This window comes from Pectinophora gossypiella, chromosome 2 (genome assembly GCF_024362695.1).
Source record: "Pectinophora gossypiella chromosome 2, ilPecGoss1.1, whole genome shotgun sequence".
NCBI classification, from domain to species: Eukaryota; Metazoa; Arthropoda; class Insecta; order Lepidoptera; family Gelechiidae; genus Pectinophora; species Pectinophora gossypiella.
This window is the reverse complement of record NC_065405.1, coordinates 8,636,999-8,655,914: the sequence shown is the minus strand read 5'-3', so window position 1 is coordinate 8,655,914 and position 18,916 is coordinate 8,636,999. Positions and strand designations below refer to the sequence as shown.

Genomic DNA, 18,916 nt, shown 5'->3' with positions numbered 1-18,916 from the left:
GATTCTCGGATCGGGGAGCAGTCAAGGGGAGCATGATTCAATGACTATGTTCGGATAAATGTCTGATTAGCATGGTCCCTTTTCATATAATTCAGTCATAAAAAATCACGTAGATTTTTTTTTAGTAATATGAACGGATACTTTAATATATTATATAACCCACGATAATCTTGAGTGTGGGTGTTATAGGAGTCTTGAAGGTCAAAATAATTATCTCACAGTAAGTACTTTATAATAAAAATATACCTACATCTCAGGCAGAAGTCGTAATAAGACTGAATATAGGACGAATGACAAACCTATACCTATAGGTTTGTCAAGCATCTCATCTCAACAAGAGTAGTCTGTACTGAATATTTGATGCAAACGATAGAGAAGGTACGGCCATGAAAGTAATAAGTACCTACTAGTAACTGTAGTATGTATTTATTAGTTCTATAGATTGTTGTTAATCATAGACAGGACAGGACAAACGGCCATAGAAAAGTACATGGTAGGTATTTGTGAAAGGTAAGAGATCATAATAACATTGGATCATAAGGTCGTAGACCTACTTACGAGTATATAAGTACGTTGGAATACTTAAATGATCAAAAGGCGTGTTGTTATCAGCAAGATACTGGTAGTAGATGATCTCTACCATTAAAATAAGGTAATTTAATATCACCAATTATCAATATCCAACGGTCTCTGTGGTGTAGTGATTGGAACGTTTGGCTCTTTATCTAGAGGCATGGAGTTCAGTATTCGGTGGGGACATAAAACACAAACCACTTTTCGTTACTTGAATCTTTTCAGGGGTCTTTGGTTCAGTAATAACACTGACACCGGTATTGCTGAAGTTTGTCATTGTCCCCATAAACCCACACGCGAGGAAATGCAGAATTTGTTATTACGTATCATAATCATAAAGATTTTATTATAATCATAACGAATAATAAATAATACACTACTACGATGAATAAAGTGTAGCTACTTGTACAGCTAATGAAATACAAAAACCCAAGCTGATAGTTATATAGATACATGCCTACCCTTATTTATTTATTTTGTTGTCTTCAGGGTGCTTGGGTGTGAGTTTACATGAATACACGTATTCATGTAAACTCATTTATCATAATATAATAAAAAAAAAACAATTTTACAAAGGAAATTACAGTTAAATATCTGTGAGTGTCTATTGACTAAACTAAAACGGCCTCTGTGGTCCAGTGGTTGAGCGTTGGACTCACGATTCGGAGGCCCCGGGTTCGAATCCCGGTGGGGACATATCACAAAAATCACTTTGTGATCCCTAGTTTGGTTAGGTTACTATTTCACCTTATTATCCGAAAGTAAGATGATCCGTGCTTCGGAAGGCACGTTAAGCCATTGGTTCCGGTTAGTATTTACTGATGGGGGCTTTTGGTGGCTCAATCTCCCTGACATCAGGGTTGATGAGGCTGGTATTCATTCACACAACAAATATTTTCTTTCTTTCTCTCTCAATCCATAAAAAGAAGAAGACTAAACTACATATAAAAGACATCAACGAGTGCATTTTTATTGACCATTTTATAAGGAAGATATAGTCATAATAACATATCCGCATTACTGTGTAGATATTTCTTTATTTTACTTAAGTACGTTTAAGTTGGTATACATACCATCTATTACGTTGGTCTAACAGAAATCTCGGTGAGGTGTGGGGTACATAGTTCATCTTGTGATGGATGTACCACTGACTACTCCGATCTGCCTATAACTTAAATGTTATGTCGTTGTTGGTATACATATACCAGCTATCAGGGCGAACAGACTTAATGTTTTGATAAAATATAAAGGTAGTGCGCATAACTAAGTGTTTAATTCTAGAGATGTAAAGGTGTGACGAGAAATAATATTTATACGAATAGAGGACCCCGGACAAAATGTTCGAAAAAGAACCGTTGTTCATGAAGTCCCTGTTGTTCTGCATACGATCCCGACAACCCGATTACTCCAGCCATAGAGGCGGCCAATCAGCTCGCGACACCAAACCCCGATACTGACCCCGCTGGCGTGGTCGACGATTTCCCTCATTCAGCGCTTATCGCTATCGACCCAGGGTTGATTAATTCTTTCAAATATTCTTCCTTTGAGCCCAGGTTCGCGCCCAACTGGGCACCGTCAGGCCTGTTGCCTTAAATTTTGTACTGGGTGAGAGCCCTCAGCGCTCCCCATTTGTCCGGCCAAGTAGTTAATGCCATTTGCGGCAAATATACAATAAGACACGGCAAAAAAAAAAAACTGTTTTCCTGTGTGTCACGGGCTTGTTTCACAAACGGGGAGCGCCGGAACGATCTCCGGTATCAGACTCGCGTGAATTTTTGCACTAACACGGTTGGCTCGAACATTCTAGACGGCGATATGGCTCACCACCTATCACGTTGGTCTAATAGAAAGCTTAGATGAAGCCGTAGGTGATCTATTCATCTTGCGATAGATGTATCTCTGACTAACCCAATCGAAAATATATTCGTGAGTTTGTTTATTTATTAAGAAATGACTATTGCCACTATTGTTAAATACAATCAAATATTCCAATCGTGTCGTCAGTGGTCCACATAAATAACCACCTGAATATGTAAGTAAATACATTTAATTGAGTCTATTTAATAATAATTTAAACCATCAATCCACACTGGGCCCGCGTGATGGTTTAAGGCCCGATCTCCCTATCCATCCATAGGGAAGGCCCGTGCCCCAGCAGTGGGGACGTTAATGGGCTGATGATGATGATGATGAGTCTATTTAAATTATTAATTTTAACCTCGAAATACAGAAAAAAATATTAAATTATACTTTTTTCCGGGCCAAGTAGGTTCAAAGCTACAAAAAGTTAAAAAATCTTAAATAAAAATATATTTTTAAATAGCTACGTAAATTGTCATTTATTGGTTTTTGGATTAAAAAATATCCAATTTTCTATATGTAAATCAGAAATTTCAAGAAAGATCAAGAAAAATATTTTTTGCTTATAAAAGACGGGTCAATAAGCGCCCACCAAGATTTGGGCGTTATCTTAATCGTCCAGCGTTTAAGCATATTTACGTAGCAATAAGTTATCAGAGGCTAATTACGGGCGCGAAACCACCTGTCCGCTATCGTCTGTACATAGGCCTTCGCATATACTTCCGTGCGTCTTACGCGCGGGCCCTCCCCCAGGGCGCGATTGGTTGGCGAGGAGAGTGCGCGCGCAGTGGCCCTCCCGTGCGGAGTGAGACACGGCGACTCCGCGGCCGCCGGGCGCGGGCTCGGCCGCCGCTCCAGCCGCCAGTGCCTCCGCGACCTCGCACGCTCCTCGCCGCATCACGCCGATCAAGCACCACTACGCGACCGCGACACAAACTTGTACACGGTCACTTTAACATACGAACTTTCTTAAACTTTCAAAAAGTTAATTTTGAACTGCTCAAATTTTGGATAAGGTATAATTACAAACATTCAAAGGAACTATAACTTTTAAAAACTTAAGAATTTACTTTAGAGTACATGTTAGTATGTGTAAAAGTTTTTAACAGACATTGACAGTGGGTGATGTGATGGGTCGCCGCGACAGCAGTCACATTAGCGGCGTGCGCACCCTCTTGGTGGCGGGCTGCGCGTGGGCATGCGCGTTGCTCGCTGCCGCCGCTGACGCGCACGCCGACGTCGACACCTCCACTGGACATGGAGACAATACACTCACTAATTCAGGTAAGATCCATGTCCCTGTAAAATACTAAAAGAATCTACAAATAAACTTTTTTATAGTACTGTAAATCCGAATGATATTATGACATATGAAATGCTTACAGTTATTAACAGACAATCTTCATGACTCATAAGTTGAAGAAGGAAATTATTATGAATAACTTTTATATGCATTTAATATGTATGTACTATTTTTTACACTTAACGTAAATTAAAACTGAAAATATACAAAAACAACATAACATTAACTGCCTGTATATATCCCACTGCTGAGCACTCTCATCAAGTCTTCCTTCACTGAAAATATACATGACAAAAACATTAAGATTTTCTGTAATTGATAAACTTCCAAATAGACATGGAGTTTGCTTTAAATTTCAAGTTATTTCATGCCCATTGTATTCCGCTGAAGAGAATTGGGTTGAACACTGAATGTAAGTGTCGAGTAATTAAACTAGAGACAGATTTTAATTAAAACATTCCACATCTGGTGGTGCGGGGCTCGACCGCAGAATTATCATTCCATTATTTTATTTAAGACGGCGGTGGGCGGTGACGAAATAGAACAACACCTACTTACTTATGTGCGTAATCAGAGAAACCTTATCGCGTTGGCGTTGTATTGACGAAAAAATATGGGCGGAGGCACGAAGTTATAGATTTTTTTCCGTAAAATTCACAGACTGTTGGTTTTAGTTTTCCTCAGAGTCTGGACCATAGGAAAATTTTGATAATATGTTATACTTTTTGGCAGTGTAGCATAATCGTAGACTATTTTTCGTAACATGCGTAAAATTGTTGAAAACTGTAAAAATTACGTAGAAAAGCATAAACGGTAGTGCGTGTTCTAGGTCGTATATTTTGGTATTTAATTACAAAATTACGTACGTTACTACGCTTTCCTAGAATAGTAAAACTTAAACATTAGAGCATTTGCTTTTAAATGTTTTCAGTAAGTATTTTTAACGGCCTCTGTGGTCCAGTGGTTTGAGTGTTGGGCTCACGACCCGGAGGTCCCGGGTTCAAATCCCGGTGGGGGCATATCACAAAAATTACTTTGTGATCCCTAGTTTGGTTAGGACATTACAGGCTGATCACCTGATTGTCAGAAAGTATGATGATCCGTACTTCGGAAGGCACGTTAAGCTGTTGGTCCCAGTTACTACTTACAGATGTTAGTAAGTAGTCGTTACATGAGCCATGTCAGGGGCCTTTGGCGGCACAATAGTAACCCTGACACTAGGGTTAATGGGGTTGGTAATCCACCTCACAACCCACACAAAAGAAGAAGAAGTAAGTATTTGATTTTGTAACTTCAAACGTTATAAATACGATATTTACTTACTTAAATAAAAATGTTGTTTAGGATTTTGAGTCAGTGATTTTATAATGTAACATTACATACGCTCATGGATATCTAGACACGCGGTAGCGTGTCAAGCCAAGTTAAAGAAACAGAACTGGCGTGCCGCACCGTGTGTAATATTACACGAACCATTTAAATTTTGGAGCCACTTTTGACCCCCTCATAAATCAAAAATTATATTCCTAACTGAGGTAGTCAGAGTTCCATCTATCGCAAGGTGAACTAAGTACCCACATTTCAGTGAGATTTTTCGTTTTGAAGGTTCAAATTCAAATTCAAATTCAAAATTCATATATATCTATATTAAGTTGATAACATCGAGACAAACCATTCCTGGTTTAGCGATGCTATGCGTCAAAACTGTATACTCAATATTTAATTAAGTAAATAAAAAAAAAAACATAAGTAGTAACACTTTAGGTCGTCTTGAACGCCCAAAACTACTGCAGATTATAGGTTCGACTCGGCTCATTATGGATAATGTGTAAACTTATGGAGTAACAATGTTGTTTTAAGTTTACGCGGTTATTATCATAATTAAAACACATAATAACGGGTTCTTACCGCGTTTAAATGGGGATATGAGACTCCCCGCGGAACGCGGTAAGAACCCGTTATTATGTGTTTTAATTATAGTAACAATGTTGTGGATAAAAAGATGAAAATTGGAGTTGAAAGATGGAAAAATATGTTACAGACACAATTCTCGCTCGGAGTTCCTACAGGGATTGGCAAAGATCTAGAGAACGGAAGATATTTTGCAGTTATAAGTACTTATGTTAACACTTTCAAGGACAGAACGTCTAATGACGTTCTGATTCCAAGGTGTCATATTACCTATTATGAACCATCAATGACCCATGATCATGATGTCCGTGAAAGGGTTAAATATATCAAGTAGTTGAAGATGTTAGAGAGAATGCAATCGTCGACTTATACGTCATTCTCGTGATGATAAGCAGGTTTCTCGTTGCTTTTATTCTAACATAGAAGTTGTATTCTATCATATTTTTAGTGGAGTATCAAGTGCGTGGGATAAAGCAAAGAAAAAATGCACCTTTTGTTTATGTTTTTAAGGAGACACCGTGCTGCATAGTTGTTCGCCGCCGATATCATATTTGTAAGTGAAGATAGAGGCAGGGTGCAGAGTCAACAATACCGTTGTCTTTCAGATCAGCAAATCAAAAACGGAATAAGTACATTAACACACATTAACTTTTTTGACAAATTGCACTGTAAGTCTCATCATCATCAGCCGTACAACGCCCACTGCTGCATAGGCCTCCCCCAAGGATCTCCACGACGATCGGTCTTGCGCTGCCCGCATCCAGCGGCTTCCCGCGACCTTCACCAGATCGTCGGTCCACCTTGTAGCGGGCCTACCCACTGGGCGTCGTCCGACACTGTAAGTCTCACTAAATGTCAAATATGTTAGTGCGACAGAGTCCTAAAGTGGGTACATTATATTACTCATGACTGTACATATTATGTTCTGCGATTTTGATAAGTATTCTCTTCAGTTATGTTGCAATGACGTTGGCATAGCCGCTAAACCGTGGCACTAGGTATAGATTTGATTAATTCGTGTAAAATTATCGAAAACCTAATTAAATTATAAGCTAAGCTAACACAAAAATCTTCTTTCTTCTTCTTCTTCGAACATCCAAGTTGATATTATATTCTAATAAGGCGAGTCGTGATGCTTGGATCAGATTTTGATGGATAAAGTTGATTGTATGCAACTGAGACGAGTGGATAAGAATGAACATCATAGGAAATGAGTATTCTTGTATAAGAGGAAGTTTGAAGGCAATGAAAAGAAAAATGAGGGAAGTGTTCATTTAAGTTATAAACATGTGATGCGGAGGGAGGATGATAATTGTGTGATTAAAAGAGAGTTTATGTAAGTAAATATAATTACATCAAATTGTATTTTACATTAGTAAGATTTAGCCAAATGTACAAAAAATATAACAAAGAAGAGATGTAACAAAAGGGGAACTTATCTTTAGGGATTTACCAATTTTTAATTTATTTACTTATTTATTAAGAAAATCATGCGAAAAATAAATAATAATAATATAATGGCAAAATATATGTTCTATAGTTCCTATACCTTGGTCGGTTGATGAAGTCTGAGAACCCAGTTGGAATTTGCGTGGGTAGTCAGTTAGTGTTCTATTATTTTATAGTAAATAAAAATATTTTTTGTAAATAAATTAACATAGCATCGCGCCTATGTCCCGGAAGGGGTGGGCAGAGGTGTAAAGTATATAGACTCACTCCTCGTCAGCGATTTTTTTCAGCGTCGGAGAAAATATTTTTAACAAATTAAATTAAGAAAAGAAGAAATTAAAAGAAGAAAAGGCGGAGGTCGAATGGTGAAGGATTTGGCGAAAAGAAGAGACGAATGGCGAGTACTCCACCGATAAGAATGACCAAGAGTCATTCTTGTTGAATAATGAGAGAGAGAAAATATAATAATGTCATTTTTTCTTTTACATAAAAGTAGATTTTTATACTTACTATATTACTATATTACTTATATAAGGAAATACAATTTACTCATAATTTTCCTGAGCCTGCTGCCATTAATCACACAATAGTAATATCAAGATGGACCATCATCTTATATAAGTGTAATATTATATAAGTGTAAAGTAGTCTCGGCAGTGTTTTTTTCTTTCTTTATGTCTATACGCGTGTAGAGTGTGCACAATGTGTAGAAGTCATAATGAACTTCAACTGGAGCCGCCTTGTCCGTCACGCTTATTCTTCAATTTGATTCCCACTTTGTATTGGTTTCCTAACGGTCGTGCCAAATTTTGAGGTTAGGTTCAGCGCTGACGCTAAGATGATGATGTATTGGATTGGACATTTGGTTCGCGTTATTTAAACACATTAAGTACATATGGGTTGTGAGATCAATGACCAATCTCAACAACCTTAGTGTCAGGATTACTATTGAACCGCCAGAGGCCATAAATGATGCTTTCTGAATCTCAATGTATGTCATCTGAAAACACACGAATAGAACCCGTAACAATACTTTCTGGATAGTAGACACTATTATTGGGCACGGTGAGATGGGTCTTAACTTTATTCATTCTGGCACTTAGATAAGTACCTACATTGTTTTGAATATTATGTGTATCACAATGCAGGATACTGGTATTTATTAGTTATGCATAAACGCTGAGGGTATGAGATAGCCAGACGTAGTGATGCCAGTAATTTGGCCAGTCATAAATTACGCGTTTAACTGAATTACGCGAGTCGAAAGCATTCCACTTCGGAGCGGACCATTTTCATTCCCTCGCAACTCCAGCGCCACTGATATGTTGGCATTCGACGCACTTCACAAATGAGCTTTGAATCAATGAAATTTAATTAACGACTCATTTGCTTTTGCCGGCAATGTGAGAACATGTCACGTGATGGCAATCGTGAGCTCTCGCATTACATTGTAAAAATAAATTGGATAATTCGGATTGCAGCGAGATGCTTGGTACTGTACGGGCCCTGCGATATGAATTGTTTACTAATTAAGTAGCTAACTGATATTGATGTTTGTTAATTGCTCACTAATGCTTTTATCATTCGCATTATTTACTCAAGGGAACCACTACACTACACCCACACTCACTAGGACCTCACTAGGTCGAAGACCATCCTCACCAACCCTGCTGTCTGGGTTATTTTCTCACTATATAAGTAGGTATTATTGAATTCCAAGTAGCTGCATGCGCTGCAGTACCTGCCTGAAACTGCGCCAGTGCAATGCAATTATTATTCTCAAGATTGTCCTTTCACCAAAGTTCCGCGATGGAAGCCGATATCCGGGAACACTGTAACGAATTAATCACAATTTCACCTCGGGCCTAATATGAGCCGTGATTTCTGGCCGGAACAATGGGTGGTGGCGCACTAGAATCGAAGTTTCTAAAGTTGAATCGGTTCGTACAGTCACAGTTCCTTTGTTAGAGAGCCGAGTAATGAAAGCGCTGGCTGATAATAATTTACGAACAGCAGAAGTGTCGCTGTTTAATGGCGAAAATGGGGTCCGAGGAGCATTCCAGCGGAGTGGAGCGCGGCGGCGGCGGCGCGGGCGCGGGCTGCTCTGACACCGCGCCGACAGCCAACTAAAATAATTATCATCATTGTCCCTGGTCACGGCGAGCGCTTTAATTGTTCATTTACATTTGCAACGATGATACCAGTTCCGAACTATTTCGCCCGGCGTTTATTTTACTCTTGCCGTTCCATTGCCATGTTATTGTCCAGAGTTAATGGTCTGAAAAATAGAAATGAATTGCAATTTGTATGATGCTATTACTCGTGCACGGTGGTAAGTTATAGTCACAGTTTCATTTGGTAATGTCGGACGATATATCATGTCGTGTACATCTAATTTATTGATTGAATTTTGGTCATGTTTTGTAGTGATACAACGCATGCAACTATGTAGTTGAGGCAAAATAAGTCACGTGAAAAAATGAAAATTCTTTATGTGAGGGAGTTTTTCCTACTGTGTTTGTTGCTCTGATTATAGAGGTATAGTTGTGCACTATTTTGTTAAACGCGTAAAATGAAAATATTTGGATGTGCACCGTTTCAATTTCTACAAAAAAGTTTTGTTTCGTACTTTTGTATTACAGGTGCTTACGTCTACAGTATTGTAAACAGTAGGTACGGTAATTTAGTCACGTGGAGTCGGGAGACCTATATTCTCGAGTAGTAATGTTTTGACTGCGAGGGCGGGCGGTGCGCGGCGGGCACGGCGTTACTAAACGAAATTACAAGAGACGCGCGGAGTCTCCCGCGGCATTAATTTGTATCAAGAATTTGTAGAGATTTAGCTTGAGCCCGTCGGAGTGTTCATCGCAGCCGGCGAGCGTTAACACTTATTAAGGGGGTGCATCCCTGCGACAGATGTAGGGGAAGACCCGCCATTTGCGTAATGTCAGGAATGGTTACACTCGATTTAATAAAACTCCAACAACATTTCATTCTGAAGAATTTAAGAGTCAATTCGTTTTAAACGCCACAGTAGCATAGCGAGAAAAAACCGTGAGCCGAAACGTGCCTGGAATACATTGCCAAGGCTTGGATTTCTTATCGGTGGCAATTGAGATGAGTACTTATGGCTTTTCGAGTGGCTCGGCTTCGTTTAATTTGTTGTTTCAGCGTGGAATTTTTATTAACGTCTCCCCTCACTTTGCATTTTTAGGGACGGGCGTCGTTATTGGCAAGTCAAGGTGAAGCTAAACTTATTTTGTCGAATTCCCTCTTCCAGCTACTTTGAAAGTCTTTCGTATACGTATTTACAATCTATGTGGATAAATCAGCGTCTAAATATTCTTATATTTGTATCTAGATTTTCGGTATTTTACTTAATAGGTGTTTAATAAAGTTAATATTTTAGGCTAGAAAGAATCTATAATTCAGATTAAAAATACGAATACAATAATAAGTATAATCTGCAACAGATTATCGTCTATAAAGCTGACAAATCATCATTACAGCCGGTTAATCGTACGATTCAAGAACATTATGCAAGCATAACGCAAAGATAATCTCGACACAAGCCTTGTCAGAGCAACACAGGGCTATGCGCACGAAGAGTTCTCCCCAAAAATATAATTGGATGCTGTATGAAATTATCGTATACATTTTACTTGCAAATACAATCACATTACGTCCAAGCCTGCGTTGTGACGAAATTAATAGCAGAGAGCGTCGATGGGGATAGGAGGGGACCACTCAGCAGATGCTTATCTGCACGAGCGTGTGATGAGTGCGGATGCCTCTATCGCCGTGTGTTTCTACGCATACGAGTGGTACAAGATATTCGTGGCTAGTGTCTTGTATGAGTAATGCGATGAGCTGAAACAAATTGACATCTACCACGTTGCTGACTTTGTGATGTATGCGGCATAAGTAGGGCGCTTCCGTGTAGACTAGTTAGCGCTACCATATTATGTTTAGGGATTTTTACATGTATATTTTATTTGATTATTTGTAAGTATGTGAATTTATTCGTTTAACTAAATCAAAAATGGAATAATTGATTTAAAGGTTTCATTGAAAATAATAATTTATGCTATCATCAACAACGAAGTCTATTTTCCTTATTCCGTCCGTACTTATGTAGTTTTGTATGTGTAAACTAGGGAGACTTCGATTAGTCACTGTATACGAACAGTAGTAACATGTGGCGTGTAAATGTGACTGAACGTAATTAACGATCGATTGTACCCACTGAGGAGAACAGAGGGCCCTCGGCTAAATCTTTACCCACCATAATAGGAGTCCCAAGGGCACCGCGCCTTTTAATTTGCCAACATTAGGGGTGCACCCTTACTGTCGTCTTTATACAATTTTAAATTAGTTCGTGTGTACAGAATCGATCGTTATTTCTATAAATTTTGCAAGCATTACTTTGTTAAGTTGCTAAAGCGTTGTAAAAAATACAAATATATTTAACGGAACATGTATTTTGTTTTGTGTTTAAACGCATAAAGATGAAAGTAAGCGTTGTTGTGAAGCTCAGTGCACATAGATGCGGGGATTTTTGGAGGTAATGTTTGGTTTTGCATGCACCCGTTCAAACAGAAATACAGCAGGCGTGGTGTGGTCTCATATACTCTGCCGTTTCTGGCCTGGAATCGCTCCAGGTACAACCTCTGCTGATTTATTTGTACTTTAGTCCCTTCTAAATATACCACAGAAACAAGTCAACAAAAGTTCTTAGTAATATTAATAACGTCGCGTTAGTGTAAATCGCATACGGATGTGATTTGTGTTAACAAATCCTCGCAATGGACAAACTAGATTCAATCCAGGTAAATAATTGTGGTGTCAATTTTTACTCGGATTGAAATTAATTGAACGCAACCGAGGTTTTATTGAAGTAAATCACATCAGATTAGCGCTTACTTGGTTTTAGTATAAGGTGACGACAATAAATTATTTTAATAATAATGTTAGATATGGTAACACGTAAACGCGTTAAAGTAGGCTACTTATCATTTTAAATGTAGAGCTATGTCCCTCCTTCACATACCCTAGCCATAGAGGCGGCCAATTAGCACGCGATACCAAACACTTCAGAACCCCGATACCGACCCCGCCGGCGTGGTTAACGATTTCCCTCATTCAGCGCTTAGCGCTATCGACCCGCTAGGGTTGTATAATTCTTTTAAATATTCTTCCTTTCTGACGGCGCCCTGAGCCGAGGTTCGCGCCCAACTGGGCACCCTCAGGCCTGTTGTCTTAAATTTTGTACCGGGTGAGAGCTCTCAGCGCTCCCCATTTGTCCGGCCAAGTAGTTAATGCCATCTGCGGAAAATCTACAATAAGTCACGTCAAAAACAAAACTTCACATTCCGATCTAGTAGTGGCAATCTACAAAATACTTAGTAATAAAATGCAAAAAAGTCTAAAAACTGTTCACACTAAAGACAACAACTTACCGACTAAATTACACATTACCTGTATCACGTAACGCGTTTATTCTTTCACTGAGTTATATTATCTATAAAACAAACCTATGAAAGGTTTTATTATTTTTCTTTTTTTTTTAACAATTCTCGCATTGAACGTCGTACATTGCCTATATTGCATTCTCTTCCCTACTGATAACAATGGTCTTTCCCCTGTCGAATTTTTAATCGGCGGCTGATGTCGTTTGTCTGCCGAGCCCCGGGCGCAGCCGATGGCACCCCACGTGAATTTAAAATTCATATCATAGCCACCTCTGGATTACTTCTCCATTCCAATCACTATTGTCGCTAAATCTTTCAGAATCGCCGCTGGCTATTTCGAGGCTGATTCTTGAGATATTATTGTTAAGTTGAACGGCCTCCATAGTGCAGTGGTTGAGCGTTATGTTCATCCGGAGGCCCCGGGTTCGAATCCCGGTGGTGGTATATCACAAAAATTACTTTGTGATCCCTAGTTTGGTTAGGACATTACAGGCTGATCACCTAATTGTCCGAAAGTAAGACGATCCGTGCTTCGGAAGGCACGTTAAGCCGTTGGTCCCGGTTACAACTTACTGATGTAAGTATGTAGTCGTTACATGAGCCATGTCAGGGGCATGTGGCGGCTCAGTTAATCCTGACACCAGGGTTGATGAAGTTAGTTTTCCACCTCACAACCCACACGAGAGAAGAAGAAGATTGTTAAGTACTTATTCGTTTCAGTTCCATGAACTTAGGTTCCACCGTTCTAAATAAATATTTTTGCCAATGCAGATCGGAACTGAGGTGAGGTGATTTTAAATTACGATCTACTGGCTTCTCTGACTTGTATACATGCATGTAAAATTCTCAATAAAATTTTAGGATTGGGAATGACAGAGAGAGATACACCCCCCTTCCCTCTCTCGTCGTTCTTCTTTTCTCTTTTGCTTTTTTCTGAGACATGAACCGCATAGATAGGTGAATTTCCAGGATACTTTTGCGGTGATCCGAATGATACAATGACTTGACCCAGGTAATATTTTTTATTTTATCTCGAGCTATGGAATTGTTATGCAATGTATTTATTATTCGTTACGTTTTTATAACACTGTCATAGAATAAGGAATACTAATTACGTATAGAACGGCAACTCTCCGCTCTCCGCCAGTGGCGGAGCTTGATTCACTTTACCCCCAGGTCTTACTTTAGTGCTGAATCGTATGGGCGTCTTATGTCACACACAGATATGCGTGTGTATGCTAACGTCAATGTGTAGTGTTTGTGTAAAACGAGGTTTTTGTATGAAGTGTCCGGGGTGTGACATAATGTAACTATTATACTATCAAAGACAAATAGTGCCGTTGTTCACTTACGATACGTGGCAGAAATAAACAGCTAGTTTTAGAACTATTAAACTAAAGTATAACTATATTGATATCTGGCAGAATGGTAGGTATAACCATTGTAGGTATAAAATCGGCACGAGGAACGAGGAAAGAGCGTTATCACCAATTGGACCACAATGGCCGAACACGGCAACGCTGATAAGAACCGCTCATACTGTACGTACGTTAAGTAGTTGTTACATGCGCCACGTCAGGGGCCTTTGGCGGCTCAATAGTACCCCTGATACCAGGGTTGATGAGGTTGGTACTCTACTTCACAACCCACACGACAGAAGAAGACTGTAAGGTTGAAAATATGTAAGCACTGTAAAATTATCAAATACGCTGCGTGAGTCACGGACATAACCAAAATATAAAATACGCGCATTATTATGAAACACATTTAATTTGTAGATACTTACTGATAGAAATAGTTTTCAATTGTTTTTAATTAGGTAAAGTAATCCATCACCATATTATATAGTGTGATTTGCAGCCGTGGTGGCCCAGTTGGAAGAACGCTTGACTTGCACTGTAAGGTCGCAGGTTTGAATCCAAACACGGGCTTAAACCTATTTTCGAAAAAGTTATTCGAATTCATGTTTGGATCATTTTCACGTTCTCAGCGGTGAAGGAAAATATCGTGAGGAAACCTAACCCTGTCAAGTCTTCAGGTTAGGTAAACGGACCCCGTGAAAGCGGGATAACGCTAGGGAGATTATGATATCGCAGTGATCTAACTGTAAATTATTCATTAATATTTAGTTACATCGGGAGCTTATTGAATTTGGTATGTTTCTATTAAGTATATTGACGTCCGTATTTTTCTACTAAGTATATTGAATTACTAAAGGCCCCGCACATGCCTCATGTTTTTTATTATGATTTTTGGTATCAATAGGTATTTGGTATTAATTACGTTCGAATTTGAATTTGTCTTTAGTAAAATTACCTTATTGTCAAACACGCTCAAATGCTGATGATTGTGTTTTTATTATATAGCTAGGGAGGATAAGGAGCTTTTCATTTATTAGACGTGGTGTGCTCAGAAACTACATTGTAATAAGGCATGGGTGAATCTAATCATAAATCAGTTTTGCGGTCGAAAAAACCGCCGATATCGTTATTGAGGCGACCACACGCGCCCCTGTATAATATGAGAAGGCGAGTCCGTAATGTTTATTTGATACATGTAATCGCAACATGATGTATGGGAGCGATCGCCGATCGTCGCGCCGCGCCCGCGCACTCTCCGCCCGCGCCCGTCCCGCTACGTACGGTTTATGATGATTATTCGCTCAAAATGATGATTTATTACAGGATTAGGCAGGCACACGGTCCATTTTGTGGGGAGATTGGCTTTATTTATATTATAATACCATCCTCACATTAAATCAAGAAATCGGCTTTGTTGAATGTAAATGGTCGTTATTTGTAAAATGTTTGTGATTGTCTACGTTGCAAATGAATTGATAAAAATGTTGAGCTGTATGCGATGACTAGTAGGTGATATTATGTGTGTTCAGAAAAAAAACTAGGATACGTTATCATTTTGCGAAATTAAGAACCGTTACATACCTACATAACGATGAAAGTTATGTAATCTGGGTTACGCCGTAAACAGGACTAATTTAATATTGTACCTTCTTCCCGAGATTTAAGAATTTAATATTGGCAGCAGCTTGTTTCAATGGATGAATGCTTTATTCGTTACCATAAATTTAGCTTGAGATAATCAAATTATAATTTGGAAAAAAAATGGTTGGATAAAGTGACAGAATTTGCTCCTTTGTGTCGAGTCTGGGTAGTAAATAATAATTACTTGGAGTCCTCCTCCGGCAGTACACAAGAGAAAGCTAATCAAATTATAATTTCAAATTATCCCTGGCTGCAGGCGACTTTATGACACGAAAATATTGTTTAGAACGAGAACCTTTAATTTGCTTACTTTCCAAGCTTCTACCAGGAAAATATCTGGGGGCACGGGAGTGCCTCCGCCGAGACGAGCAAAGCGAAGCGTCAGGGTAGGGCACTAGCTACTTACGTTTTCTCGAAACATTTCGTCGATTTTTTGAACCCTCATAATTCAGTTTTGGATTACACCAGATAAACCAAATTCTCAGGATGTGCAGTGGACTTATTAAACATATAAAGTAAGCGTAGCGTACTTTAAATTTTATTCTCTTCTCTTCTTTGCGAGTCGATGGCGATCGATATTAAATTTTTGCTGACCAGTAAACAGACATTTTATTGATATATATTATGATTTTGACACTCACTCACTGATTCACTAACGATTATCAAAATTATAAGGTACTTCCAGATGTCTTAGAAAGCTGAAATTTGGAACATAAGCTAGTACACAAACAACAAAAAATTCTAAAACTTGAAACTTTCACCCCCAAACAGAGACAAATTTATTAATGCGGTCGAGTTGTATGTTGCTGTAGCTTGGTTGACTTGACTGCGCTTTGCTACTAGATGTCGCTGTGTGAAGCCGAACCTTCTTTTGTTAAATTGCAGTTTTAGACGTCCAGGACGTTAAGAGGGTGCACAGTTGAGCGAAATGGCCTGTTACGCCTTAGAAGTTTAGAGGATACGCAGTCGAACATTTGCCTGCTAACCACTCGCTCCTAACATTTAGGGTATAGGGTAATTTCTTACTGAGAATCCATATACAGATTATGAAATAGTTTCACTAGAGGTAGAGATAGGGCCACACCGCCATCGTGTGTTCATATGTTGTTCCTGCTTCTTCCATTCTTCAAGTATTATGATATTAATTAGTGCGTAAGACCGTAAGAGGTTTAGCTGCCTGCGTAGATAGCATATGCTTCGTCTACTGGTCAAAACACTTGATAAGGTTCGCGCTGCGCGCGGCGCTGACCTACAAGCATCTGACAAAAAGAAGTGAAATCCCACCAAAAACATCTTCATGTAAATATAGCCAAGACGAGGTCATATCGATCGCCATGCTTCTAACTCTGCAGTCCCATTGAACAAACCCTAAGTTCACAAGCTACACATTAGGCGAAATATGTGGCTTGACCGTATCGCTACCGTCACATGATCGTAATTCGTATCGTAAATAGTATTTTGATTCCTTCACTAAGGTAACAAATATATAATATTGATTATAGTTTTTGTAGCAAATAAACAAATTGAATAATAATGTTCTACTAATGACTTAACAACGTCTAAGTATGGAGTCAGGATAAGAATAATAGATTTCAACATAACACGCGCACATGCGCGTTTGTCAATAATGTTACCATATGGTAAGGAAGATAGTTTATCTAAAATTGCACGTTAATTCTTTAACGAAATTAACTAAACTGAAACCGGATAAATTGATATATTTTTGTCCAAACGAAGAAATGCATAACTTCTAACTTCAACCAAAGAATAACAAAGACGCTATTTAAATTACTTTAATATAAGTTTGTTTCTGTGAATCACAACGTTGAGGGGAAATTTTTGGAATTTACTTTAAAGCATTTCTTGGAAAGAAGCTTCCGATGTTGCCGGGAGTTAGACGGCCACAAATGCAAAAAGTAAAATAAGCACAAGTCTCGGATCTGGACGACGGCGTAAGTATAAACCACTACGTCCTACACTCTCGATTACTTGTCTATTTTTACTTTAAAAATAATCAGTATGAAAGCAAATTAATTAGAAAAGAAGAAAAAGTAAGTACTTCACGTAAAATTATACGTTATATGAAAGAAAATTTTAATATCGGCGAACGCGGGTGAAAGAAAGTAGGAACCGCACTTTTCCAAATTAAAAGGAACACTCAAAGACCACTCAAGATCGGTTTTGAAAAGTGCAATCCTGGATAATATAACGCCTCGCAGCGACCATCGATTCAAAAGAAAGACAAGTAGAAAGTTTCCCGCCAAAGACATGGAATCATAGAGCGATTTCTTTTACGACTTCGGTTTCAACTTCATAGCGATGAATTATGCAGAAAGGAGAGAGATTTCCCGCGATAAAACTCGTAGCACCCAAGAGTGTTCTAAAAAATGCTGGGATATGATAAGACGAAATATGAATTCTAGTTTGTAAATTCATTTTTAACTTTTCGGAGATTAACGTCGATTGATTTGGGTATTGTTAGAGTCTGTATTGATAGTATTATTTTACAAATTGTACGTAGGTTTAAGTTATATACAGTTTTATTTGTCAATCAGCCGTAGTGTTCAGTTTAGAGTTAGGCTGGAGCGTAAAGCAATATGTCGATGTAGATGGCGCCGGCAACGGGGCGGCAGGCTGGGCGAGCGGCCGTAGTCGGCAGACGCAGCGCGGGCTCGCGCGCTCCCTGAATACCTAATTGACTAATATTAGTAGCGAGGGGGAACTTCCTTAGAGGTGAGCACAAACTCGAGACAAAGAACACGTACGAGGCTTATAAGGGCCAGTTTTTAACTTTTAACACGGGAACTTGCAGTCGTCGTGGATGCGACTAAAGTTACGAATTTCAGTTGTTAATGTGCTAAATTTATTATGCGTACTTACCTATAGTTAAAATGTACAAAAGTATTTTCTGTCCAGTAAGTACTTTTTATTTGTTGAGAATTCTAGCTGTCTGTACAATAAAACAAACTGTGAAGGAAATTGTGACCGATGGGAAAATAGTGGGCACTGGGCCGGTGGCAGCCGGAGTAAGTGCACTCGGAGCGCAGCGTGCACGCCGCCGCCGTCGAGCGCTCGCAGACGACCATAGGTTCCAAATGAAATAAATTCCATTAGCGTAATTGATAGAGAGACTGGCCGAGGCCGAGTCGCACACTCGACGCGAACTCGTTACTGCCGTGGTAAACTATCGTATTCTCTTTTCTGAAACTTACAAACGAAACACAAGTCAAAATAATCACACCCACTGCTTTAAAAAATTGTAAATGAGGGTACAAGATTCTCAAAGTTGCAAAAGGCGACGCATTCCTTGAACACAGTTTCAGCTTACTTTGTTATGCTAATCTTCA

The 18,916-nt window shown here is 39.0% G+C and overlaps 1 protein-coding gene across 1 annotated transcript in view; it reads left to right on the top strand.

Moving 5' to 3' along the window:
• Window positions 1–3,309: 3,309 nt before the first annotated feature.
• Window positions 3,310–18,916, top strand: part of LOC126375193 (lachesin-like) — a 79,677-nt gene continuing 64,070 nt past the window's right edge. The window contains exon 1 of the mRNA XM_050022069.1: window positions 3,310–3,717. Within this exon, the coding sequence (XP_049878026.1) occupies window positions 3,564–3,717 (154 nt within the window). The 5' untranslated portion in view covers window positions 3,310–3,563. The remainder of the gene's footprint in view (window positions 3,718–18,916) is intronic.